The sequence below is a fragment of the Papaver somniferum genome, chromosome 7 (genome assembly GCF_003573695.1).
Source record: "Papaver somniferum cultivar HN1 chromosome 7, ASM357369v1, whole genome shotgun sequence".
Taxonomy (NCBI): domain Eukaryota; kingdom Viridiplantae; phylum Streptophyta; class Magnoliopsida; order Ranunculales; family Papaveraceae; genus Papaver; species Papaver somniferum.
In genome coordinates, this window is record NC_039364.1 from 262,842,202 (window position 1) to 262,869,329 (window position 27,128).

General features: G+C 37.1%; 4 protein-coding genes across 7 annotated transcripts; all 4 read left to right on the forward strand.

The window, feature by feature from the left end:
• Positions 1 to 254: 254 nt before the first annotated feature.
• LOC113293729 lies at positions 255 to 2,922 on the forward strand. Of its 2 annotated transcripts, XR_003332509.1 has the most exons (5): positions 255 to 690; positions 772 to 939; positions 1,030 to 1,092; positions 2,101 to 2,163; positions 2,253 to 2,922. XR_003332509.1 is itself a non-coding variant. In XM_026542267.1 (3 exons), exons 1-3 carry the CDS (start codon positions 436 to 438, stop codon positions 978 to 980), a joined length of 342 nt encoding a protein of 113 aa, XP_026398052.1. In that variant the 5' UTR covers positions 255 to 435; the 3' UTR covers positions 981 to 2,069. The 2 variants fall into 2 exon arrangements, 1 of the variants encoding a protein (XP_026398052.1); XM_026542267.1 differs by lacking the exons at positions 2,101 to 2,163; positions 2,253 to 2,922 and having other exon boundaries at positions 255 to 475; positions 598 to 690; positions 772 to 2,069.
• Positions 2,923 to 18,663: 15,741 nt separating this feature from the next.
• Positions 18,664 to 21,659, forward strand: LOC113300283. Its single transcript, XM_026549504.1, has 4 exons — positions 18,664 to 19,307; positions 19,671 to 20,096; positions 20,173 to 20,388; positions 20,510 to 21,659. Exons 1-4 carry the CDS (start codon positions 19,014 to 19,016, stop codon positions 20,729 to 20,731), a joined length of 1,158 nt encoding a protein of 385 aa, XP_026405289.1. The 5' UTR covers positions 18,664 to 19,013; the 3' UTR covers positions 20,732 to 21,659.
• LOC113300282 lies at positions 21,044 to 25,424 on the forward strand. 3 transcript variants are annotated; one of them, XM_026549503.1, is made up of 9 exons: positions 21,044 to 21,242; positions 21,717 to 22,555; positions 22,658 to 22,795; positions 23,119 to 23,697; positions 23,837 to 23,923; positions 24,010 to 24,615; positions 24,727 to 24,831; positions 24,926 to 25,172; positions 25,285 to 25,424. In XM_026549503.1, exons 1-6 carry the CDS (start codon positions 21,080 to 21,082, stop codon positions 24,157 to 24,159), a joined length of 1,956 nt encoding a protein of 651 aa, XP_026405288.1. In that variant the 5' UTR covers positions 21,044 to 21,079; the 3' UTR covers positions 24,160 to 24,615; positions 24,727 to 24,831; positions 24,926 to 25,172; positions 25,285 to 25,424. The 3 variants fall into 3 exon arrangements, with proteins under 3 accessions (XP_026405288.1, XP_026405287.1, XP_026405286.1); XM_026549502.1 differs by having other exon boundaries at positions 24,926 to 25,070; positions 25,285 to 25,413; XM_026549501.1 differs by lacking the exon at positions 25,285 to 25,424 and having other exon boundaries at positions 24,926 to 25,256.
• Positions 24,181 to 27,025, forward strand: LOC113296481. The gene is made up of 7 exons (XM_026544788.1): positions 24,181 to 24,400; positions 24,563 to 24,615; positions 24,727 to 24,831; positions 24,926 to 25,063; positions 25,249 to 25,814; positions 25,914 to 26,118; positions 26,308 to 27,025. Exons 1-7 carry the CDS (start codon positions 24,181 to 24,183, stop codon positions 26,839 to 26,841), a joined length of 1,821 nt encoding a protein of 606 aa, XP_026400573.1. The 3' UTR covers positions 26,842 to 27,025.
• Positions 27,026 to 27,128: the final 103 nt, after the last annotated feature.

Below are 27,128 nucleotides of genomic sequence, written 5' to 3' on the forward strand. Positions count from 1 at the left end.
TAAGGAACATATATTTGGGTTTTCAGTATTCAATTAGGTTTTCAGTATAATCAATTAAACCCAAATCTTGATAATTTTTATTGATGGATTATCTTTCTTTACTCACGTTATGATATTATTTACAGAAATAGAAATAAGTTTTGCAACTTAATCTTAAACCCTGATAAAAATGGTGATTTGAAGATTATGTTCTTTAAAATGGAGAATAAAAGGGTAAGTTTTGTTCACCCAATTTTAAAAAAGTTATACAAAATATAGCTTGTGTTTTTGGGATGGGAATTAGGAAAAATAGAGATGGAAAATAGGTAAAACCTTCCCGATTTCCCAGTTCTGTGTTGAGAGTTGAGACAAAAGAAGTGTGTGTGAGAGAGAAAGAGTAGATTTTAAGCGGGAAAATCATCATCCTGAAACCCCAACACAGAAGGAGAACTTCTAATGGCAAAAAATTCTACTTCTGGAGGTGAAGGAGGAGAAGGTATGTTGGTTCAAAATTATAGTGTTTTCCCACATTTTGATCTGAGATTTTTGTTTCTTAAGATTTAAAAACCCTCCTCCTCCTCCTCCTCCTCCTCCTCCTCCTCCTCCTCCGTAAAGTAGGAAATCAGGCACATCCTGGTACTAACACTAGCGAAGAAACTAAAGAGAGTACTCAATCGTTTCAAACAGCCGACGCCGATGAAGAAATTCCAGGTTTCTTCAAATTTTCCTTTTCACCAGTAATTATTGAGGGTTTTGCCTTATGTTTAGATGATGACTAAGAATTGATTTCAGGTGGCGGTTCTGAAAGTCAGAGTGACAACACAGTAGTAAAACTGTTGCAGGATATGCTTGAGCTGATTGAAGCTCAAATTGAAGATGTCATATCTAGTGGAAAACCTGGATTGGAAGAGTTGAAACTCTTGCGCTCATTGAATCGACGAGTATTAGAAGGCTTTACAAGTAAATTTGGTTTTGATTCTGTAAATTTCCTCTTTCCATGACAAAATCAGTATTGGAATTCTTAAGAATTTATTTGGTTTTCATAATCAGAATAAGGTGGTTATTCCGCTCGAAGAAATCCTCAGAATGAGCTTAGAATATAAAATCATAAAGGTATGATGAATTGGCTTGTTTTTGGTTTGTTTGAATGTGTGTATGTCCGGATGGTCCTTTATTTCAATGTTGTTCATGTTTTTGTGCGCTAAATCTGTCTAAGCAATGCCAAAGAGTTGTAGGAGAGTCTTGTATGTTGCATTAATGATCACATTCGCAATTCATTTCACTTCTGCATCCTCTAAGCATTGCCAAGCGGCACTTGTATGCCCGAGGCCTTTCGCCGTCCGATTTTACTTCCCATGGGAATCGTGACAATGAGCAGAGATTTATTAATGTTTGAGAGGAGCCAAGAGGCTTTGCCTATCTATTGGGTGATTCTCCAGAGGAAGCTTATGGTGTGATTTCTTTGCGTGGGTGTGATCTCTATGAAAAATCTGATGATGAGGAGAAGTTACTCAAGGAATAACTAACAGTAAGATGTAGCGGCAATGATGACCCTGATATGCTTGACCGTATTGCGCGTGGAGATGATAGAGATCATTATTTCTAGTTTGATTTCAGTTTGTACAGTAGTACATTCATATTTTAGGTCATTTGGTTAATTTGTTCTTCGTAAAACGAGCTCCGCAGTCAAACTATATGTTGCCGCTCATTTAAGTTTTAATCACCATTCTATAAACATGTCCTAGTACGGGGAAGGATCACTCTTCTCTTCTTATAGTTGGTTTTGAATTTGTATTATAAAAATGAAAATTCTGCGAGTGCTTTCTCCAATTGCAATCTCAGCTCTTTCATTAGCTTTGGGAGGAATAACTGGCGTTGGTGAGGTTGCAGTCACCATTTTGGTACTGATTTTTATGGTTTATTGTGAAGGTGTGGTTGGTACGGATGCTAACAATGTTTTTTCCTAGTTCAATGTTGTAAACCAAACAGTGCAGAGGTTACCGACAGGCAATATGAAGTGTTTGTGTGATAGTTTTCTTGACTAGAAATATTCTATTGTTCGAACTGGTTTGTTACAAGAACTGGCTCCAGTTCTGACTGTCAAACATTGGTGTTTTTCAGGAGAGACTAGCTGTTTATGAACAAAAGCTTGAGAACATAGGCTCCGGAGTTCAAGCTCTCAGGGTAAGACTTATAGATCGATCTCTTTCTACTCGCTATATCCTTTTGCTGTATTCTCAGAATGGTCTCTGTATTTTCTTTCCGGTATGTAGGATGAAAGTACTGCCCGGAATATACTAAAGCAGCAGTTTAAGTTAGAGGCTTGATGAAGTTGACGATGGTTGGCTCTGCGTGCTCGGTGGTTAGTCTTGGGCGTATGGCTTTGTGGAGGAGGCAAGATAAAGCGGACAAGAGGATGGAGATGGAAAACAAGGTCTTAGAAGATGCTGCTGCATATGAACAGACTGACGAGCTTGTAAAGAAACTCGATTATATACTGGCAAGGCAACATGAACCTTGGTACAAGTTGATCTGGACGAGGTGCACCTAGGATTGGGTGATGGAGCAAGTGGATGACACAGAGCCCTGTACCATCGCAAGCCAGATATTAAGAAACCTGAGATGGTGATTTCAGAAGTTGAAGAAAATGACCAGTTTGACGTGTGTCATCACAAGAAACCTGAGATAGTGATTTCAGAAGTCGAGGAAAATGACCAGTTTGACTGGTATCATCAAGTGCGCAGAGTATATCATCTGTTTGAGTAGATGACCAGCAATGCGTTAGTACAACAATCTAATCACTTACTTCATCAAAAGCACTCGTGTTATTCCAGCTATTTTTGTATATCTTAGTCTCGGATTTCATCTGCTCAGAGAAGGACAGTCTGTGGTTTCTCTCTGAGTTTGTCTTTAGCTTTAGACATCAAATAATTTTTAACTAGTTCTTTCATTCCATTTTTTTTTTTGTTCTTTTCAAATTCTCGTTTGGTTTGAAAGATGAAGTGTATTCTCTCTATTAAGTCTTCAGACTTTAAAGGCTGCAGAAGACCTGCATGAAGATGGTAACTGCGATCTGGATCCCTCCTTCATCTGTGCAGCCTGCTACAGCCCCAAGTCTTTAGCTTATAGCTCTGTTAAGAATGTTGGTAGATTTCCCTTGACCTCGTTGACTGCTCCTTCGGAGTGTTAAATCAGTAACTAGAATATTGGCACTTTTCAACAACTACAACTCTACAAATCCTGTCTAATCTAATCTAAAATCTGCGTTTAGTGTTTAGCTCCTCCTGGCACCGTGATTGAGTCAGTTATAACTTATCATCATACAACTTCCAGGACTAGACAATGCCAATAGCCCATTTTCTAAAGATTTAACTAGCTAGCTGTTGGTTGTTGAGCCAAAACCAGCTAGCTAGCTTAATTAAGAATAACCAAAAAAAAAAAAAATTATCAATTAGAGGTAGAAATATAATCAGCAGCAGAACATGGTTTTCTTTACATTTTCACTTTAGATAATGGTGTAGTCTTCAGTAGCGGCGATGCCCGGGTTATCGAGGAAGTTGTTCTTATTATACCAGTTGAATCTGATGACCAGTCGAGATAGAGTCGACCTCTGTAAGCTGCAAGGTGGGTATAATAAGCTGGAGGAATCGAAGAAGCTGATTTTGTCACTTTGCAAAATTGTAACATAGATTATATACCAGTTTCTGCAGTTCATCTGAACTGAATTCATTATCGTCCCACAAAACATGATAATGAGTAAGCCTGCTTGTTCCTTTTGTACCCCAAAGATAGAAATCGAATTCCTTTGGATGAGTAACCACTGCATCCACAACCGTACCTGGAGGTAACATGGCAAGTTCCTGAACTGTATATCATGATTGTAGTGATCCTTGAAGTAATCCACCAATCTACGAGTCGTTCCGTCTCTCTCTGTAAACCAAAGATCCTCAGTAGTTTTGATTTCTGTAGCTTCTCCTCCACCAATTCATCGTTCACTTTCGAATATAAAAATGGTTTTTCTGCCATCAAATGCCGGAAGAGCACTGGATAAAAGTTGTTGGTTTTCCTGCACTAACTGCTTCTTAATCATTCTAGCAACTTCTTTGGAAGGCTGCGGAGAGATATCGGCATCGTAATGAAAAATTGGTTGCGAACCATCAAACTCAACTAGGAAATGATTACTGCCCCATCTGTCTTGTGTGCAAACTTAATTTCTTTTGGAAGGCTTCTGAAGCTGCTCAAATCAAATTTATGGGCTAAGTTACAACCAAATGAGAAAATACTAAATTAAGGCAGAAATTACAAATTAAAGACTAAGAACACTGCAATCTGGATCTAACCAATTATGGAAATCAACTTCTATCATCAGAAATCAAAAAAGCAATTCCATTTTCTAATTCATACTAATTTTCTTGGATTCATTCACAAAAGGTCTGAAGTCTTAACTGTGTTGCTAACAAAGGAGACAAAATGGGTTTTCTATATAAAAACAACTACAATGAGAACAGTTGCTTACCCTGTGAAACAGTTAACAGTGGAGGTGATTGAGTATCAGAGGAAGACGCAGGAGGAAGATTCATTTGCTTCTTCAACGAATAAGATTTTTGAACATGGGAGGTTTTAGACCTGTAGTTATTATTATAATAGTTTTGAGCTGGAAGAAGAGGAGTTGCAGGAGGAAATTGAAGATGTAGTAATGGAGGTGGTGTAGCTAAAGGAAGAAGAGGTGGGTATGTTTGATATGGATTATTCATTTATTATGATAAAAAAAAGAAACCATTTTGAAATCCTCAGAGAAGAGAAGAGGAGGAGTACTTTCTCACCAGAAAGAAAGTACAGTAGTATATTAATGCTGCAGTGATGTACTAACTACTAAGCAAACATTTCTAACAGAAATTTTATGAATGGATTTGTGTGGTCCTTTTTTAATGATTTGGAGTTCAAAATGATTTTGGAGTGTTGTACTAATGCTGGAAAGTTGTTGTGATGAAATGATTTTTTGGTCACAAGTGACCTACCGCCAGAGTTCAAGATTAGATGATCATATATGTTAGGCTGCGCACACCAAATTGTAAGGAATGTGCAATTTTTTTTTACCAGTGTAGTCATTTGTTAGGAGCAGGGCACTTGCCAACTGACCGGCTCTTTATTGTAGGCATATTTTCACAAAATGCTACTGTACCTTGACTAATCGTTGATCTGGACTGAACAAGCACTAGTTTTGGCCTCTAATTTGAGGCTAGTTTTGTTGGACAAATAGAGATCAAACTTTAGTTGAATTCAAGTTAATGACTCCAACTAATTAATAAATTATTTCAGTTGAATTTCAGCGATCAGGTTGTGGGGGGAAACGGGGAAACATAAATGATTTGTTAGACTAAAATCTGTGACAAGTTTTTAGTACCATCAAAAACTCAAATCTGGTGAACTCTTGTCCTGATGTCATTGATGTCCTTTTCATTACATGCTAAAACAACCGCCAGTGAGCTTCTGTTGGTATGGGTCTTGGGGTGGTACTACATGTGTTTGTCTCGTTCAAACAAATGATTCTCTTGGTCTAGTATTTGTTCTTGGAAGAAACCAGGAAGGTACCACCAACAACTTGTTAAGTCTTATGGTCTTCTAATCTAGCATCTAGATTGGAAGCTAGAATAACCTCGTAAGCCCTATGGCAATGCTAATCTAGCATTTAGATGTGCTAAATGGAACAGCGAAACGTAAACGCACTGAATGGAACAACGAAAAGTCCTAATCTAGCATCTAGATGTGTTGAATGGAACAACATTTTAAATTTCAGCCGTCAGATCAAATTTTGTGACTTTTGTGATCCGTGTGATTTTTGTGACACTGAACCATTCAGCGTTGGGACCACTTATTGAGCGCTGAACCATTCAGCGTTAAGGTATGAGCGCTGAATCATTCAACGCTTTAAATTTTAGCCATCATATCAAATTTTGTGATTTTTGTGAGCGTTGAACCATTCAACGTTGGGACCACTTTTTGATCGCTGAATCATTCAGCGTTTCAATCTCGCTGCTAGTTGAACTGCGAGCACTTGCTAGGAGAGAGAAGTAGACAAAAGTAGAGTTAACTTTTCTCCAACACTTTTTTCTTGATTTGCAACAATTTTTGGCCAATCTAACAGCTCAATCTAGCCCATAGGGGTTAGCCTAAGGAAGTACATCTCTACACCAAGCTTATAGTTTTGATCAACTAAACTTGACAAACAAGCTTGAGATAACCGCGCTTGCGAATTCGACCGAGCAATGCTCTAATAATACATGTGCTCGTAATATAATTCAAATAGTGGCTTACCATGTTTACGTGATTTTATTGCTCATACATAATAATTAATCATGGAAGGTAAGGAGGTGTTTCTCATATAAAAATGGATAGTCTACGTTGTTGTTTTTTTTTTCTTTTTTCTTTTTTTGGTAGACATCCATACCCGGTTAACATGCGGTGTAGTAGCCCTCTTGGCCAACAAGTCGGCCACAAAATTTCCTTCGCGGTAGTTATGAGTGAAGGTATTATCTTCGGTGTCATTTGCTAAATCATATATGTCTTTAATGATATTAACAAAATATCAGGGTGCTGCACACAAATCATTCACAAGTTGTACAATATACATAGAATCACTATCTACTTGGATCTTCAAAACACCTAAGGATATTATTAGCCAAATATATCTCACGTATATTTAGCAATGTGTTGTATATAATATCTTACCTAGTTTAGGATATATATTGTGCATATCTTGTATATTATCTTGCCTAGCTTAAGAGATCTTGTTTTGATGATGGATTATTTTCTAGCACTAGACTTATTTATATAGGAAACGTTTTTTTGTAAATGAGGCAAGAAACAAATCAAAAAAACAAAAGATTGTGTTCTTCATATTTTAGTAGTTCCACAAACCTTCATGGTATTGTGAGTCAAATTTTCGATCCATGTGAGAGAATTTAGTTCACCAAACATTGGTTCAACAACCTTCGGTTGAACTACCTCCTAAGTCATTGTATGCATTAGCTCCTAATGATGGTCCGGGAACGCTTATTACTCATGTTGTCCTCAAAGGTTCCAATTATGAAGAATGGGCTAAAGGTTTTCGAGTCTCCTTGGGTGCTAAACGCAAGCTTGGTTTCATTAATGGTACGTATAGTACACCTGATGATAGTTCCACTGATCTTGAGGATTGGTGGACTGCAAACTATATGATTGTTGCTTGGATTTTTAATACCATTGAGCCAAGCGTTCGCTCCACAATTTCTTATCGTGACACTGCTTATGATCTTTGGGAATATATTAAACTTCGTTTTTCACTGGGTAATGGTATAAAGATATATCAATTGAAGTCCGCTGTTGCTAGTTGTAAACAACAGCCTTCTGAGCCTATGTTAGAGTATTATGGACGTTTAAAGAAGCTATGGGATGACATCAATGACTTTGATGCTCTTCCTTCTTGCACTTGCACTGGTTGTAGCTGTGGACTCAATGTTACTCTCCGTAACAGACGTATGGCTGATCAGGTGCGTCAATTCCTTATGGGTCTTCAACCATGCTATGACAATGTTAGATCTAATCTCTTGGGTACAGAACCGCTGCCTTCTATACATGCTGTATACTCACGTCTTATACAAGAAGAGGAAGTTCAGATGCATATTCAACGCAGAGCTGAGACATCTGTTACCCCTATGGCGTTTGCTACGCCCAGCCAAAAGCCGTCAGCTTCCAAATCAGGAGGGGGGTCGAAATCCCTATTGAAGTGCACTTACTGTGGCTTTCATGGTCATCTGGAGGACCGATGCTGGGAGAAACATGGTTATCCGGAAGGCCGAGAACCTCGACGTTTAACTGCAGGCCGTGGTAAACTTGACAAATCTGTCAAAACTAATGTTACTCTTGGTGACGTTTCCGCTTCTTTGAATCATGTTCGTCTCAATGGTAAGGATGCTCATATTTGGATTATCGACACTGGTGCTTCCAATCATGTTTGCTGTGATGAATCTCTTTTTCATTCTTTTTATACCATTCGACCTATTCAAATAAGATTACCTAATGGTGCAAGCATTAAGGCGACCAAAATGGGAGTTGTGAAGTTAAATCAAACTCTCGTTTTATCTGATGTATTCTTTGTGCCCACATTCACCTGCAATCTCATATCTGTATCTCAATTCTTAACCTCTCGACATGTTAAGAATATGATTCGTTTTCAATTCACTAACTCTAAATGTGTTATACAGGACCATACCTTGAGGATGACGATTGGTACGGGTAAACTTATGAGAGGGCTTTATTTCCTAAAGTCGTGGGAACCAACTCGTGTTAATGTTGTGTCCGGGACGTCTTCTACATCTTTATGGCACCAACGGCTCGGTCATCCCTCCTTGCAAGCAATGAAGTTCTTACCTCCAATTTGTGGCACTACTAGTCAGTTAGATTTCCATGCTTGTGATATCTGTTATAGAGCCAAGCAGACTCGTAATGTTTTTCCATTAAGTGATAATAAAGCTACTGATTTATTTGAGTTAATTCACTGTGATGTTTGGGGTCCTTATCACGCTAATCAGGCCTGCAGCTCAAGATATTTTTTGACTATTGTGGATGATTATTCTCGTTGTGTTTGGGTTCTTTTGATGAAAAATAAAGATGAGGTGCCTCATTTAATGAGAAATTTTTTTGCTTTGATCGAACGACAATTCTCCAAAAGGGTGAAAATCATGCGAAGTGACAATGGGACCGAGTTCAAAGGTTTTGCAGAATACTTTCGCATGAACAGTATTATTCATCAAACTTCTATAGTCAAAACACCTCAACAAAATGCTAGGGTGGAACGAAAGCATCGTCATATTCGCAATGTTGCTCGTGCTCTTCGTTTCCAAGCTTCTTTACCTATTGATTTTTGGGGAGAATGTGTATTAACCGCTGCGTATTTGATTAACCGAACCCCTTCTCGTGTACTCGATTTCAAAACTCCATATGAGTTTTTATATGGTACTACTCCCACTCTCGACTCCCTTCGAGTGTTCGGATGCTTATGCTATGCAAAGAATCTTCATTCTTGCGACAAGTTTGATAGTCGTAGTCGACGGTGTATTTTTCTTGGATATCCTTTTGGGAAGAAAGGTTGGTATCTGTTTGATCTCTCGACAGGCAATTATTTTGCGTCCCGTGATGTTCAGTTTCTGGAAGACACCTTTCCTTTGGCTGATCCCCAAGAGATGTCGAAGTTTCCTTCTCTTTACTCCGATGATTCGAGTGCTGTGTATCATCATCTTCAAGCTGCTGACTTCTCTGACAGCGTGCATGATTCTCTCAACGTCCCTGAGTCTGTTACTCAGTCACTGCAGCTTTCAACCACTTCTGCAAACAAAACTGGAAATCCTGCTAATACTTCAACGCTTCCAGTTTCCAGTTCAGACTCTCCTAGTACTTATGCGAACGAAACTGGCAGCTCTGGCAGTTCTTCAACGCTTCCAGTTTCCAGTTCAGACATCACCGGCAGTTCTGCAGACGACACTGGTATCTCTTCAGTACTTCCACTATTCAGTCCATCACCAGAACTGCATGGACGTCATGGCAGGGACTCAGCAGCGAGTTTTCTACCAGTTTCTGTGTCCGACAGCATTGAAACAACACCGTTATCAGTAGAAGAGGATGTGAATACCAGGATGTTGACTGATGATACCCTTGGTCGTGGCAAACGCACTCGTACAGAAAATGTTAGACACCGAGATTATGTTCAATGGGAGAACGTTAACACGACTTTGGGTTCCCTCGACTCCTCACCTGTACCTGTCCAATCCTCAGGTAATCCCTATCCTATAACTCATTTTGTGAATTGTAATGCTTTCTCTCCTGTCCATCGTCACTTTCTTGCAGCTATTTTAAGTGATAAAGAGCCAACTTCATTCAAGGAAGCAATGGATGATCCATGATGGCGACATGAAATGAGAAGAGAGATTGACGCCTTGCTGCTCAATCACACATGGACAGTTGAATCTCTACCTCCGGGAAAGACTGCTATTGGTTGTATGTGGGTCTTTCGCATCAAACACAGATCTGACGGCTCAGTTGAGAGATATAAAGCTAGATTGGTTGTATTTGGTAATCATCAAAAGGAAGGGATTGACTTCACAGAGACTTTTGCTCCTACTGTCAAAATGGTTACCGTACGCACCTTTTTGGCTGTTGCTGCTATTAACAATTGGGAATTGGTTCAAATGGACGTTCATAATGCTTTTCTTCACGGTCAGTTGAATGAGGAAGTATATATGCGACTACCTCCTGGGTTTAGTCATGGCATGTCTGGCAAGGTATGTAAATTGCGTAAATCGTTGTATGGCTTACGGCAAGCTCCACGATGTTGGTATGCAAAGTTGGCGAGCGCTTTGCTATCATATGGTTTTTCTTCCAGTCCTTCTGATCATTCTTTATTTGTTTATCGGAAGAACGACGTTATTCTGCATATTCTTGTGTATGTAGATGATTTTGTTATTTCCGGCAATAATAACATTGCTATTCGTAAGTTTCAGACTTATCTTCATAAGTGTTTTCATATGAAGGATTTAGGAAAATTGAAATATTTTCTTGGTATTGAGGTAGCTCGAAGTTCAAAAGGGATATTTCTATGTCACCGTAAGTATGCTCTTGACATTCTAAAAGAGACAGGTCTTCTTGGTTCTAAACCTGCGAGCATTCCAATGGAAGAAAATCACAAACTAGCTCTTGCGTCAGACAAGCTCATGAGTGAACCCGCTCGTTTTAGGCGCTTGGTGGGAAAGTTAATTTATCTTACTATCACACGGCCTGAACTTTCTTACTCCATTCATATTTTATCTCAGTTTATGCAACGCCCAACTCACTCGCAACGGGATGATGCTTTACGTGTTGTTCGTTACTTAAAGAGCAGCCCTGGACAAGGTATTTTGCTTCGATCTGATTCTAATCTTGTTCTTAATGCTTATTGTGACGCTGACTGGGCCAGTTGTCCTCTTAGTCGTCGATCTCTTACCGCGTATTTTATTTTACTCGGGGGGTCTCCTATTTCTTGGAAAACAAAGAAGCAAACGACAGTATCTCGATCATCTGCTGAAGCTGAATATCGCGCCATGGCCTCAACTACTTGTGAAATTATATGGTTAAAAAGTTTGCTTCGAAGTCTTGGTATAAAGCATCCTACATCAGTTCCTCTTCATTGTGATAGTCAGGCTGCTTTACACATTGCCAATAATCCTGTTTTTCACGAACGAACCAAACATATCGAGATTGATTGTCACTTCATACGTGATGAACTTCTTCGTGGTACTATCTCTCCATCTTATGTTCATACTACTTCTCAGTTGGATGACATTCTCACTAAAGCATTGGGTCGTAAACAATTCCAGTCTCTTCTTCTCAAGTTGGGCATTTCGACTCTTCATGCTCCAACTTGAGGGGGGGTATTAGCCAAATATATCTCACGTATATTTGGCAATGTGTTGTATATAATATCTTACCTAGTTTAGGATATATATTGTGCATATCTTGTATATTATCTTGCCTAGCTTAAGAGATCTTGTATTGATGATGGATTATTTTCTAGCACTAGACTTATTTATATAGGAAACGTTTTTTTGTAAATGAGGCAAGAAACAAATCAAAAAAACAAAAGATTGTGTTCTTCATATTCTAATAGTTCCACAAACCTTCAGATATTGTTATCTTTTGTTTTGATCGGCCACTAAGGCTTAGTTTGGTATTGCTGGGGCTTTTTTAAAAACACTCGATTAATTGGAGAAGAAAAGTGAGGTGCTAACTACAGACGGAATTGGGGGAGGTGAACAGACGTTTGGAGAGAAATAAAGGGTGTAGAGCTTAGGTGATGATCATTATATTTTCATTCTTTATCAACTCCGTCAACTACTCAAAGTGGTAGACTTGTCCAAGGCATTGAAAACGTTGCTCTTTCTCTACGAGTATTTTTGTAAGTTGTGAGATTAATAAGATATCATTTTATAAATTTTTATATTGCAATCTTATTATTATGAGTAGCTAAATTAATTTTTAGGGTTGAGGAGGAAGTTGTTTTTGATGAGTAATTTTTAATAATTAATTTTCTTGATTTTCCTATTCTCTTTTCATGCTATTATTTGACTAATAGTTTTTGTGTAGCAACGTAGTCGCATAAATATTAATTAACGTTTTATCATCCAAGGCATGAGATTGGGTTAGAAACTGTCTTAAAAATCCGAGAGTGTGTCAAAGTCTTTAGTTATTGAAGTTACCACTAGTGGAAAATGGGGTATCTTTGACCCACATCAGAGACCCTCGTTGATCGTAGCCGACACGTTGACCATAGATAGCGGTCTCAGATTCGGTAAAAACAAGAAAAAATTCCGGGAGCCTAATAATCCGTCTCTGAATTAAAAAAATTATTTACTATCTTGCCATCATAAAACTACCGATTCAACGACCCTCAACCTCCGATTCAGATCTGGTGATCGGTTCTGGGCCCCACAATTTCTATGGTCACGATTTGGTAGACTGAAAAGAACGGCTGGATTATAACAATCCTTTCTTCGTTTTTATCGACGTGTCTGTACTCATCTCTATCTCTTTATCTTTCATTATCTTCTTTATTCTCTCTCTCATACCTCTTCACTAGCTCACAACGAATTCATCTCCATCCTTCTTTCTCTTATTTTGTTTTTTTCTTCTCCGTAACTTTAAACATTTGCTCTCGATCGACATCCATCACCTTCTTATTCTTCAAAGAATATGTTTCATCGATTTCTTCTTCTCGATCCAGATCCGGAAGGTGAAACAAAAGTCAATACCCTCAAGCTAATAATCGATTTCATCGGTGGTCTGTGTTTTCAATGATGAAATAATTCTTGTGATTCATTGGGGTAATTATCTATGACTCAATCTTCTTCATCATCTTCAATTTCAGAAGTTTAATTTTTAATATTAGGGTTAGGGTGAATTTCCAAGCTCTTTATTTTGTTGGTAATAGTTTCGATTGAAGTGTTATTTTTCTGAGTAGGGTTGTGGTTTATTTCAACTGGTTCCTATAATGATTCCTGATGATGATGGTGTGGTGGTGGTGATGAAGCAGAGGTTGGTCAGTTGCACTGCTTAGCGGTTCTGTTTTTTTTTACTTTGATTTGGTGTTTGTTGATTTGATGGAATTGTAATGAGAACTGTCTTCGATATCAAGAGACTTATTGGAAGAAAGTAAGTCAAAAAATACTTAGATTTGGATTAGATTTAGTTTTTTTTTTGTAATTGGTAGTGGAGATTTATCTGGATTTGTGATTTATGAGTGATTTTGGTTTTGTGTAGGTTTGATGATAATTAAAGAGGTGCAGAGAGATACGAAACTCTTACCATACAAGATTGTCAACAAGGAAAGCCATATGTTGAGGTGAAACTTAAGGATGGGGAGACTAAGTTTTCAGTACTGAGGATATTAGTGCTATGATTCTGACCAAGATGAAGGAAAAAACTGAAGCATTCTTAGGAAAGAAGGTTAAGGATGTTGTCATTACTGCTCCTGGTAAGATTGAGAACCAAATCAAATCAATTCATGTTTGATTCCACGATTTATTATGTGGATTTGGAAGAATTTGTAATTTGTTTTGTGGATTTTTTTAAATGTGGCTGATTGGTTGTTGTGTTCTGTATTCTACAACATACTTCAATGATGCTCACTACCAAGGATGCTGGTGTGATTGCTGGATTAAATGTAGCAAGAATCATCAACGAGCCAACCGCAGCAGCTATCGCTTATTTATCCTTGTGTTTTTATCTTGGTGGTGGTACATTTGGGAGGTATAATTCTTACGTAGTAAGGATATATAATTAAGTTAGGTTTTAATCTGCTTTGTTTTTTTTTTCTTCTGCTTAGTCTCCATCGAGAATAGTGGGTCTAAATGTTTCTTCTAATAGACATATTTATGATTTTTATATTAATTCTTATTATTATATGTAGAGCTTGAATTTCCATTGATGATTTCATTGATGATTTCGTTAAGTCATCCATGTGGCGAATAGGCTTAGGATGCCAAAATAATTGGAAACTAGTGTTGTTTGTTAGTCCTTGAAGCTTGCAACTGGGTAGCGTAGGTGTGGAAAATGTATATGGTTCCTTGAGATGAGTAGCAAAAACTAGAATTAATGTATGTGGGATTTATGCACATATGCCAACAGTGTATTTCTGTATTCTATTATAATCCACGGTAAGTTCTGAACGACATATTCAGCAGATCTGAAACACTTACGTATATCCTATTCCCTTGTACTTCTTTCTTGTTCTGGCCATTAGGTTTATACTCACAGTTTCCATATATCTTTGATACTTTAGTATTATGCAAATGTTTGATGATTTCTTTGCGGCATTATACGATGGTATTCATGTAACATCTGGGCACGATGACTCCCATTGAACCCGCACTTTGTTTAGTTATTTTTCATTTCTAGAGTTTTAGATGTCTTGTATTCACACCTCAGATAATGTCGATTGAATTGTTTAAGACTTGTGCATTCTTTTCAGGGTCTTTCATCAAATGCGGTTAAGAAGGGAGGGCTCTCTGCAGGTGATGTTGCAGCGCAATACAAGTACAAGAATGCAATCATGGATGTCAAAGTTGACACAAAATCAAATGTGGGTCACTTACCTTTGTACTGTGCACTACCGTCTTAAACTTTCCATGTTTATTTTTCTGCATGATTTATAGTTTTTAATCATGGTATCTATCTTTATCGTCAATCTGGCAGATTTTGAGAACCCCGACATTCTTGGAGAATTGCTTCATTTAAGCTGCCCAACTACAACTCTGGAAAGGTACCAAGTTAATTTCTTAAAAATATTTACAGGTGCAAAATCTTAGTTATTATCTGATATACATGTACTTTTGTTATGCTGTAGCTAGAGGCACAATACTTCCATGATCATGCAACCGTCACAGCAGCTGTTGGCATGAACTAGTTTCCTGTAGTGCGAGCAAGTGAATGCTCCTGATCCAATTGTGAGTTCAGTTTGCCTTGAAAAATGTTCTAAACGAGATGATGTTTTACCAATCAAGATCGAAAATCCATTGGTTGTTCTGTATACTATGATTTCCTGACATTGGTAATATTTACAAAATATCGTAGATCAACACTTGCAGTGACTTTTACAAATTCTGGCAGGCAACCCATGATTTGCACGAGGCCATATATCTCTGTTAAGCAGCATTGGTAACAACTGATCCTAAGGAAGTTAAGCTTGGTGATAACTTAGAGGTAACATTTTATCGTGCATATGTCTTCAATTATATCTAAGCCAACACATCTTAAAGGCATCCGTTAAATGCATAAAAATATGCATTGTTTTGTAAGACAAAAAACATCGGTGGTAAAAAACACAGTATACAAAAAATTTATACACATCTGCCTGTTATCAGAGTGGTAATCGAAAATTGGAGTAATAGGGTGCAACAAAATCTCCAATCATAGCCTCCGAAATTACTCTCCACCAACCATGTTCTTTTTTGTTTTTTTATTGCCAGACGAAAACGAAAAATTAATTGCACTTTCCTCTTTCTGACATCATAATTTGAGGGAGACGTCAGGAGATAATGCTACATTCACCGTGAGCTGTGCACCGGGATAATCCCGCGTGACTCAGTCACGGTGGGCCCCACCCAACCCTAACATTCCTGAAAATCCATCATCAAAAGCTTTCAAGAGATGCTCTAGCTAACTATATCTTATGTGTAAGAAGGTAAGGCCATCTGTAACTGAAGTTCTAAATCTGTCAAGAGGTGCTCCAGCTAACAACAGTTTCCCTGTCCAAATCCACATAGTTTTCTGTCAATGCGAGACGATATGATTTTCTCCTTAAGATCCGATTGAGGACTTCCAGTCATTGCAATATATCAAAATCAGGACCAGCTTCTAATTCTTTCAATGCTTTTTCTTCAAATCCACACAGTTGGTCAATGATTTGGTCATTCATTTTGAATAAGAATATTTAAGATCACAGTACTTTTATATAGATAGATATATCTAAGATGCATAGAAAAAATACATCAGTAGAATTAATCAGACTCTTTGATGATCCCAACTATTTTTCTCTCTGTATGTAGAAATCTTGAAATAAAATAAAAGAAGAAAGATAGAGAAAATACAAGAATAAACTAGTAGGACTAATCCAACTGAGATTGATTCTTATAAATTAACAAAGCACTAATCAGATTCAAAACCTTTTGATTTAGATAAACTAACAACATTTGTAGATGAAGTAGATTTAAACCAAAACAATTTGTAATAATAATTTTAAGATCTCATAAAGATCAGAGCATACATTTCAAAAGAATTTCTTTATGGATTGAAATTTCAAAGTTCACAAATACTACTAAAATCTGAAGATCATCAAATTCAGATCTACATCTCAAATAGAAAACTCGGTCAAACAATGTCAAAGAAAGTTCAGGTCATGGGATGGGGGACTCATATGCTACAACAACAATGTAGTTGGGTTTGACCTTCATTATACACAGTAAGAAAAACACAACAACTAGCTAACATATAGTCTTTTGGGGGAAAGCCCATGGAAATTCACCACATATGTTTAAACTCGTTTAGGTGTTCAAGCACAATGTAGTGAACTATTTTATGTAATTTTCTTCTATTTTATTTTATAGTACATGTACTTTTTCTTCTATTCAATAAAACGAGTTCAAATATGCAAATAATTCCCAATAAGAGTCGTCAACATACAATGATACACCTATGACGACTCTCGTGTATATTTTAGATGTTCGATTTGGGTCGATAAAAAATCCAAATATTAACGACAAATACTGAATATTGTAGAGATAGTATCACAGTCGTTTCGTTAGAAAACGTAGAACATAACGGCTCGGTATTCAAAAAAGGGTTGTTAGTTTATTAACCATTTACCTAAATGACTCCATTAACATTTATTGCAGAATTTCAACTCAACCAATGTGGTTGAGTTCAACAATGGAAAAAAATTCAAAAAGTTGGCAGCTGGGTCGTTCAATTCTATAAATATAAACCCATATCTCACATCTTCCTCACCCAAACCATAATTGTCAACCTTCTCTTCCCCTTCCCATTTATTTATCATCCAAGAGGTAAAAGAAGAGGAAACACCATGACTACTCCCTACACTTTCGAATAGAATGGCGTCATTGTGAGAGCTTGGTTGACACTCAAATACCATTTTGAAGATCAAGGAAAAGACATTGATCAAACATCCGATGCTTGGTGGAACCGTGTATTCATCGTTTTTGTGGCCTTAGACGGAAATTGTAACTCAGGGTCTTTGAAACACGTCAAGGAACAGTTCGAGGAGATATTCATAGAATGTGAAGCTTTCAAAGGAAGAATTGAAATTCGTAAGGGAAGCCTTACCCAATGTGTTGGGTGCTATAAGAGTAAGTATATAAACAAGAGGTAAAATTGATCCCAAGTTTTGGATGATACTAATTGAGTATATCATTTTTGTTTTGCGTTTTCAGTTGAGGAAGGCGTATGCCCAATATGAGATTCTTCGTGGGAAAGAGTTTGAGTTCGACGAAAGCTACCGTATCTTGGAAGGCACTACCTATAATTACAGCCTTTACGGTTAAGTGTATAAGTACACCATTATTATTTATTGTATTTCACTTCCTTCCATATAACACTATGAAAGATGTATGTCTTTTACGATTCAATGAAATGATTATATGAAATCAGAAATTATGAAAAACAGTAATAGCGACTCTCATGAATCTTGTTAGAGTCGTCATTGTATGTGAATACCAAAATGACGACCCTGAGAGTTATATTTTCAGAGAGTATTTAGTTTTAGAGTCGTTAATGTCTAATCAAAATATATTAATGACTCTAGGTGACCTAGCTAGCTGGAGTCATCAATGTTATCACACTTGGTTGACGATTTTTCATAACCTGGAAAAGTTGCCGGTTTGAGTCGTCAATATTTGTGTCTAGTCATTGACGACTTTTCTGAGTCGTTAATTTGTTAACCCTTCGACAATAACGACTCTTACACTGAGCTGTTCCATAGTGTCTATGATTCGACCACTTGGAGCAACAAACATATAATTTGAAGAGTATAGGAAGTTTACCTGATTGTTTTGATCTTCGGGTTCTTCATTTTGAGGATTGGTTCCATCATTTTGATTAACATGATCCTCAATTGCACCATTATTTAAGGCTTCCTCTATTAACATCTCTTCATCATACATCCAATCCATATGATTAGTTGAGATAATATCACCATCAACACAATCATGTATGGTGTATACGAACCTTCACCAACATAATTTCCTTCACTAATATCGCTCACCAATAACCCTAAGTATTCCCCAAAAAGCTCACCTTCTTCTTCTTCTTCTTCTTCTTCCCCACAACACAAAAACACATTTTTTTTTCTTCTTCCAATTTTCATTCTTAAAACTGACTTCGACCTAACCACACTAATTAACTTAACTTAACTAATTATTAACACTAATCATTTAGGGTAATTTAGCCATTAAAAAAATGGGGATAAGGGGTAACCCCCAATTAGATTTTGATGACCTTTTTTTTATCGTGTAATGTGAGGCCCTAACTGTTTTTTGGGCCCCCAATTAAACGGTGTATATAAACCCATAAGAAACTTTATTGGCTGGTAACCCTAACCTTTAGGCGCCGCATTATCTCTCTTTTAATCTTTTCTCTTCATTCCCTAAATTCCCAATCTCATTTCCGAATTCCAATCTAAATAGGTAACTTCTTCATTTCCTAATTCTCAATCTCATTTCCTAATTCCCAATCTCATTTCCTAATTCCAATCTAAATAGGTTCCTTCTTCATTTCCTAATTCTCAATCTCATTTCCGAATTCCTATCTAAATAGGTAACTTCTTCATTTCCTAATTCTCAATCTCATTTCCTAATTCCAATCTGAATAGGTTTCTCCGCTCTGATATAATAAGGCTTAACGATATCCGCCGCTGCAGTTTTTATTCTTTTCTCCTCTCATTACCGCAACCAACCATGGATCAGAAAAGAAGAGCAGATCACCATCAGATCAATCCTTCTTCTGGTTCTGATCACTCATTTGTGGTCAAAAGAGAACGAGGTTACAAGACTGTAAAGGAGTTTCTTGAGAAACTTCACACTTTTGTGTTAAAGAACAATGACTACTTTTGTGATTTCATCGGACAAGGAGGTATTCGATTCAATGAGAGTAAACTGGGTGGATTGAAATTTCTCTTTGACACTAAAAATGAAAGAGTCCAAGGACTATCGAAGAGTTACTCAGCCTTCTTAAAGAGGTTACGAGCATACGTAAGTTTATAGATCTACTAAAGTTTTGCTACTTTGTTTATTTATTTCGGTTGAAATGTTTTGTTTGTTGGTATTATTGATGTGTATCTTGTTTGATGAATGCTAATTAAACTCATATCTAAATTAGGGTATTCTTATCATGTCTGATGAATTTTGTTTGTAAATTAGGGTTAAATTATCATGTCTGATGAAATTTGTATGTAAATTATGGTATTCTCTGATCAAACTTGTATGGAACTTGAGTTTCGATTTTGATGGTTTGTTCCTAGTATCAATTTGCAGGTATATTAGTTTTTGATGAATGCTAGATACACACAATTATCATCATATCTATGTTTAATAATTTCCTTTTTCAATATGCAGAATATGCTGGAGAAGCAGGGTGACAAGTGGACTTTCAGGAATACCCATTTCAAGCAAGTAAACTCAAACCTTGAAGCAATGTTGAAAGAGAAAATATGCCATGATGATAATGGTGGTGATGATGATGATGCAGACCTACTACCACTAGCCCCAAAAACATCTAACAGGGTAGCAGCAGCAACACCATCTATTAGGGTAGCAGCAGCAGCACCATCTATTAGGGTAGCAGCAACAACGCCATCTGCAGCTATCAATCTTGCACGCCAACTCCAACTGAAGATGGAGAGTACAGAAAGACATTTGTCCAAGTCTAGACAGGAGCAGACTCTGGCGGCTGAGGACTTTAAAAGCTCCAAGGACCTTTTGCTTCAGTTAGATAAGAAGATGCCAGCACAAGCAGGCTTGCCTAATGCAGTCATAGCGCAGGTTTGTGATATCTTTAGATGAGTGCAATTTTATAAGTGAAATGTACATGGTTTAACTATGGATGGTTTACTTGTAGTTAATTGAGAATATGCTGCATAGAGGAGTAAAAAGATGGGCACCCAAGGTCCCAGTCACTAAGGCAGTAGTTGATTTTTCTTCTTCAACTATTGGAATGCCAATGGATGTCCGCAATCTTAGGTCGGTATTCATCGGAGATACGATAGCTCGCTTCCTGAAGTTTGCAGATGTCCAGGTGCTTCCAGTTAGCCATGTTTTCGATTCTGGATATCAGGTACGTTTACTTTTCAACTCCTAGGATGGTTTTGTTTTCTTTATTGCCTGAAACATCTCATTTTCTGGGCTATCTTTCTAGTTTGCACGATTTGGTGATATATAATATTCTGTAACTGCAGCTCGGAGGCTGGATCGAAAGCTTGATTGAGTCGTTCCCCGACTGGGAGGATTCTGATGTGCAAGCTATTGTGGATCACTTCAGGTCGTCGAATTTCTTTGAGACATCGTTTTCCAAGTTGGTGCGTGATTCTAGTTTTAGGAGCAAGGCGTCGAAGGCGAATCATATGCTCAGGGTAAAAATATGGAAAATTTGCTGTTTGGTCCTAAGCCCATATATTTAGTTATAGTAGGGTCCAACCGGGTTTTAGACTTATCACTAGGTCCATAATATTTTCAAAAGAGCAAAATGACGAGCTTACCCTAGTAGTTACCACGTGTGAAGAATGCACCCACTATCTATTCCCGTACAAAACCGCTGAAACGGTCAGAAAAATCATTCGTTTGTCTTTCCCTTACCACCAACTTCTTACGGTTTTCAAAGAGAAAAAAATTTCTCTTCACAGAGAGAATTCAGAGAATCAAAAACCAAATTCATTTAGAGATTTTTGAGACAACAGATCTCAAAAATCATTCAGAGATTTTTGCTAGTTTGAAAAACCCTAAACCTATATTTCTCTTCTCTTCCGATAATGGTTAAAACAAGAAAAATCACAAGAACAATCCAAGAAGAAGAAACAATAATGGATGATAGCACTGCTCCTAGAACATCAGAAGACGATTCAAGAATTTCAAGACGAAAATCAAAGAGAAAAAAGAGTAAAAAGGTTGAAACACCAAAATCGAAGAAAAAAGGTACTGATTCAGAAAACCTATCAGAGTTTACATGCAACTTCTACTTTGTGTTTCTAGCACTTAGAATTGGCAGTACATAACTATAAAACTGTAGAATAAGAATCAAAAGTGATATGCAATTTGTTTCATTTTATTTCTGATACATAGAGCCAGCAGTACATATATCAAATACTGAGGTTTTTTCTTAATTAGGTTGTTTTTTGACAGTACATAAGTCCAATAGTGAATGGGTAACATTTTTTATGTGTCTATTTACCACTGTTTGTGTTTCTGGCACATAATTGGCAGTACATAACTAAAAAACTGAGACATTGTAGTGTTTATGTACTCTAAATTCATCTGTTTCTTTGTTTATGTGATAATGATCTTTGTATATGAAGTACATAAGGCCAATAGTGATTGATTGTGTTTCTGAGATGATGAATGTGTAGTCCATAAATGTTGTACTGAAATAAAACCAATTAAATTTTGCAGGTAAGGTTGTGCCAAAATATGTTAGGAAGTTATATAGGTCTGGTTTCACAGCATTACATAGCCTGGTTGCCAGAATGAAGGCGAGTAAATATACTTTGAGTGAAGCCACATTGGAAAAGATAGCCGAATCTTCTTATGGACAGATGTTTTTGATGTTCTGGCACACTAAGTACTCAGAAAGTCATTGGGAAAAGTTGGAAGCTGCAGTGAAAAAGTACTTGAAGTGTTACAAAAGGGGTCGAGTCAAGAATGAGCTCACATTTGAGTTTGTTAGAAGAGGTGAAACACACATTATCACGTCGACACCAGAAAAAATGGGTGTAATGTTTGGAATGCCAAGAATGGCAGGAAGAAGAACTGATGACACCTTTTTGATGGTAGGTGGTGGATGGAGGCAGAAACCATTCTACATTAGACACTTTGGTGATAGCAACACGGTTACAAGACCAATGCTACAAGATGCCATCTTGAAACTGCTCAAGCGTACTGGTATCAAGAATTGTAAATCTGAAGGTGGCGAAGACAGTGATGATGACAATGATGAACAAGTAACCGATAATGAAGATGATGAAGATATGAAGTACATGATACCAAGAGTAGAAACTGAACAAACAATTGAAGATATGGTTAAGCTATTATGCATGTTTATGTGTATTACTTTGTTTTTTACAACAAAAGATGCTCATAAACTCAAAGAAAAGTACTTTGATTTAGTTGATGATCTTGAGAAGTCAAAGAATGTATCTTGGCCTGACCTGATACATAGTTTCTTAGAGAAGAAAATCAATCAGAACTACAACACTCCCGAGGACATCACTGGTTGTGTCGTCTATTTGTTGGTATCGATCATCTAGTACAAGCTTTTTTTTTCCAAGTACATATTTACTCTACTGTCATTTAAGTTTCTGTATTTGATTCTATTGATGTTATTTTTGTCATAGTTGTTGTATGCGGAGCATACTCACTTGGTGAAACCAGTGACGTTACCAGATGATCGATACCTTCCAAGAGCGGCAAGGTGGAACATCAAAGAAATATCTGTTGAGTTTCTAAAGGATATGGAGGCTTCGCAATACACAGTAAATCCCTAAGAAGAACAATACATATTACTAGGATAAGTTTTATTTCATTATGCTTCTTGTAGTTTTGGTTTAGGAAACAATGATGCACCAGTACATATCTAAAAAACTGATTAAAGTTGATGAATTTAAGTATAATTATTTGTGTTTTCATAAATAATTATACTTAAATGATTTGTTTTAGGTAGGACACTATCAGAAAAGAAATTTTCTGATTGACCAAAATGATTGTGTGTGTGTCATATGCACTATTTATTTGAGTACATATATGTTATACTAATACAAAAACTGGTTATATGTGTGCGTTATATGTACTTTTCCAGTTCTCTAAAGAATTTAAGGATGAATATACTATGTATGAAAAAGAAATGTTGAATGAAATTGCTCAAAGGCTTCCAGTTGAAGAAGTGCCATTGACAGTAGATTGGCAAGAAAAATTCGAGGATTTGGAAGTAAAGAATGAAGATTTGAGGCTGACAATTGCAGAAAAATGGTGTGAATTACAGAGCAGGAAAGAGGACGGCCTCCCCATTGATGTGAGTATCCTAGAAGATCTTTTGAATGATATATATCACAGAGCTTACCCACCTCCACAACCAAACTCGGGAGAAGAAGAATCTAGCAGTAGCTCTGAAGAAGGGCATGATGATTTGGATGACACCGTTCCATCAGCAACTACTCCTTTGGTAACAGAGGATGAACAGGAAATTCCAGATGATACCCAAGAAAAGTCGAATGAACAGGGAAATGCTACTCCAACAATGCCTGTTATGGGGGGCTCTGAAGAAAATCTCACACAGTTCGATATTGAAGTTTCACAGTTTAAAATTTGGGCTAGATCTGATTTGGAGCGAAAGGTGAAAGAGCTGCAAGAGGAAAAGAGCATGCCAGAACCATCACAGGTAAGTTATATTCTTTCTAGTATTAGTTTAGTTTGTAAAAAACTAAAACTTGTCAGTACATATCTACTATACTGAAAAAACATACAAGTACATATCTGCAATACTGATTAAAAACATATCACCTTATGTTGAATAACAGACTGAAAAGGCTGAACTCCAACAAACAGCAACGACACAAGTTCTAGGTAATATTGAAGTGGAAATTGGTTCTCTTAGAGATAGACAGGTGAGCGAATTGAACGTTACACTAGTTACCAATTTTATACTTTGTCATCCTATAAAATAATACGGTTTGGCATTGCATTTATGTAGGGTGAATCGCTTGAAGAAATGTTGCCGAATATGCAGTTTATGCCTTTGGTTTGTGAGCTGCCGAGTCTCAAAGAACTGCATACCGTGCCGATGGAGAAACTGATTGACCTGGCCATCCATGGGAAGGGTATTTATACCGATGAGTACTAAAAATATCTACAAGCTGAAATTATGGGAGATCCTTATCCATCCTTAGGAATTCTTAGTCTGGAGTACCCGTCGACTGGTAGTTTACCAAGCTTGGAAAAAATGGAATCTTCTCAAATCTTCGACAAATTTTATGCGAAAGATCTGGATCCTCCATCACAAGTTTCAAGACCAACTTTTGACTTGGGTTTAGGACCAAGTGATCAAAATGGAGAAGAGGTGCAGCAGCCTGCAATTGATCTAGGTGCACCTGATCCACCTCAAATCCATCTTGTAGTTGCGCCTGCGCATAATGAAGCTTCAGCTTCTAGAGGAGCATCAGATCAAGCTTAAACGGATCCCTCGGATGAGCAAGCTCAAATCGATACTTCACCTACACTTTATGAAGCCTCTGCAATTGTTTTAGCTGCAGCTGAAAAAGCTCGTTTGAAAGCTGATCTTCAGCAACCTGAACAAGAAGTATGAACATGTTCTAAACCTAGTACATATATCCTTCTGATACATATAACCAGCAGTACGTATATCAATTTTTGGTCAAATAGCTCGTAGTCTGATTTGTTTCAAATGCAGGGAATAAGGAAACCTTGGGATCCCATTCCATTCAATGAAGTAGAAAGGAAGAAGAAAATGAAGAATGACAGAAAGCAACAGCCTACTAAAAAATTAGAGAGTCTTGTAAGTACCTAAATCTACTTCTGTTTAATGAATTTATGTTTTGTTTTTAATGATGCTTTTAGCATATGTACTAATGCTGCCGATTCTCAAACAGAAGTATCCAGTTTTAGATGCTGAAAAGGCAGAGGAAGCTCGACTGAAGAAGAATATGAGCGCCGAAAAAGCTAAAGCATATGCTGAGACTCTCCAACTTCTTTCTGAGCTACAGAAGATAATTATAATTACCAAAAAAGTGAAAAGTAACAAATTTATCAATACTTAATGGACCACTTATGTTACATATGTTCAATAACATGGGAAAAACCAACAGTACATATGTTATGTACTCAGTGAAACTAAAAGTACATAACTTCTGTACTGAAAAGAATCCAAGAATACATATGTTCTATTCTGTTCATTTTTTTTTTGCTTTTTTAGTCTCTCATTTTTTTTTACGTTTATGGTATATTGAAGGATAACGAACCTGGAGTTAGTCAAACATCAGAGGAAGATGACGTAATACTTGCCAAGAGACTCGAAGATAGGCTGGCTACAAAGAGTAATGAAGTCAAACCAATAGCGAAGTCGACCACGTCAGTCATGGACAAGGAGAAGAAAAAGCCGACTATCTCAGCCAAGGAGAAGAAACTTACTCCAAAAATCACATACACCCCTCAGAAGCCAGTAACTCGGAGCCACCCGCAGAAAAGAGTTGATCCTGAGTTTGCTAGTGGCAAAGGACTGTCGGGACATAAAAGGCGAAAAACAAAGTCCAGAACTGAAAACCCAGTTGGAAAAGATTGCCCAACAGAGAAAGTTCAGAAAAAGGATAGCGAGAATGTGAGAAAGAGAAAAGCTAAAGGTGATCCAAATCTGCAAGAACTTACTAAAAAAGTGAAGAATGCACGCAAGTTGTTGAGCCTAAGGAAATCTCCGTTCTATAAGGATTTGAGTTCACAACAAAGAGCGCTTCTCTCTCATTTTTTTGACAAAGCTACCTCAATGTGAGTCTCTCTTGGATATGTCCCTTTCATTTTAACAAAACTTTATGTACTTCGTTTAGAATCAAACTTATAATTGATTTGGATTATTTGAATTTGCAGCAACAGTGCTTGGAAAGCTCCTGCTGTGATTGGTCATCACATATTATCTGCAGAGACCTTTGAAGATCTGCTACATAACAGGGATTTAGAGGGAGATCTTATAAATTACTGGCAATACCAACTTAAAAAAGCATATCATAATGAGCAACCAGTGAATGGACAGAGAAAGTACATTCCAGTACTCCACATTGATCCAACAGGCTGGGTATGTTTTCCAATTTATCTTTATAAACAACATGCATCATGTCTTTGTAAAGGGCATAGCATATCTGCGAAACTAAAACGAAACAATTTTTTTTTGATGTTGTAACAAATATTATGCTTTCATATATGTGTTTTACACTATAATTTTAAATACATATTTACTACACTGATAAATTTAATTCTTTTTCAGTTTTATTTAAGTGACCCAGTACATCAAGTAGCAGCAAACACTGCTGTATTCTTACCCATCAGGAATATGGAGGAAGGAACCAGGAAGATTATTATTCCAATGTCACACCAAAACGTGCATTGGACGCTTCTTGTGTATGAATGCGAGAAAGGCGAATTCTTCCACTACAACACTTGGGAAGCTGTATCCAAAAATGAGTGTCTCGATAATGCTAATCTTATGGCAGAATACTGCTTTTTAGCAATTAATGAACGCTTTTCGAGCCTGCGCCTTCCACTTGTAAGCAGAGTAAATATGATTAGTTACCCAACACCTCAACAGGGAGACTATCCAGATTGTGCAATATATATCATGCACATCATGAAGAAAGTTGCAAAGGAGGAAGTAATTGATGGAGTGCGAATGAGCTTGGGAGACCCAGAAGAACTAAAGGACAAAATACATAAGAAGAGGATCTCTTTAGCATGCAAAATACTCTCAGCAACATCTCCTCCTGAGGAGAGCTGGAATATTCATGCTCCAAAAGGTTTTTAAGACAGTGCTTATATGAATTAGGAATGCATAATATAAGTTATCATAGAGAACATATTCAGAGTTTGCTAGTTTGTTTTAGACAATATCAAAGTTTAGTAATTATTCTTATTTATTTTGATAACAGTTGTTCTCGAAACTATGGTGTTTGTGTTTAATCTATGTACAGTTGTTTGGCTTTATAAAAATGTTGACATGTTGGATGGTAAAATTCCATAGTATGAAGTGTTTTGGTGTGTATTATGTAACATAGACCAGCTATTAGAGTCAATTGAAGAATATGACTCTCT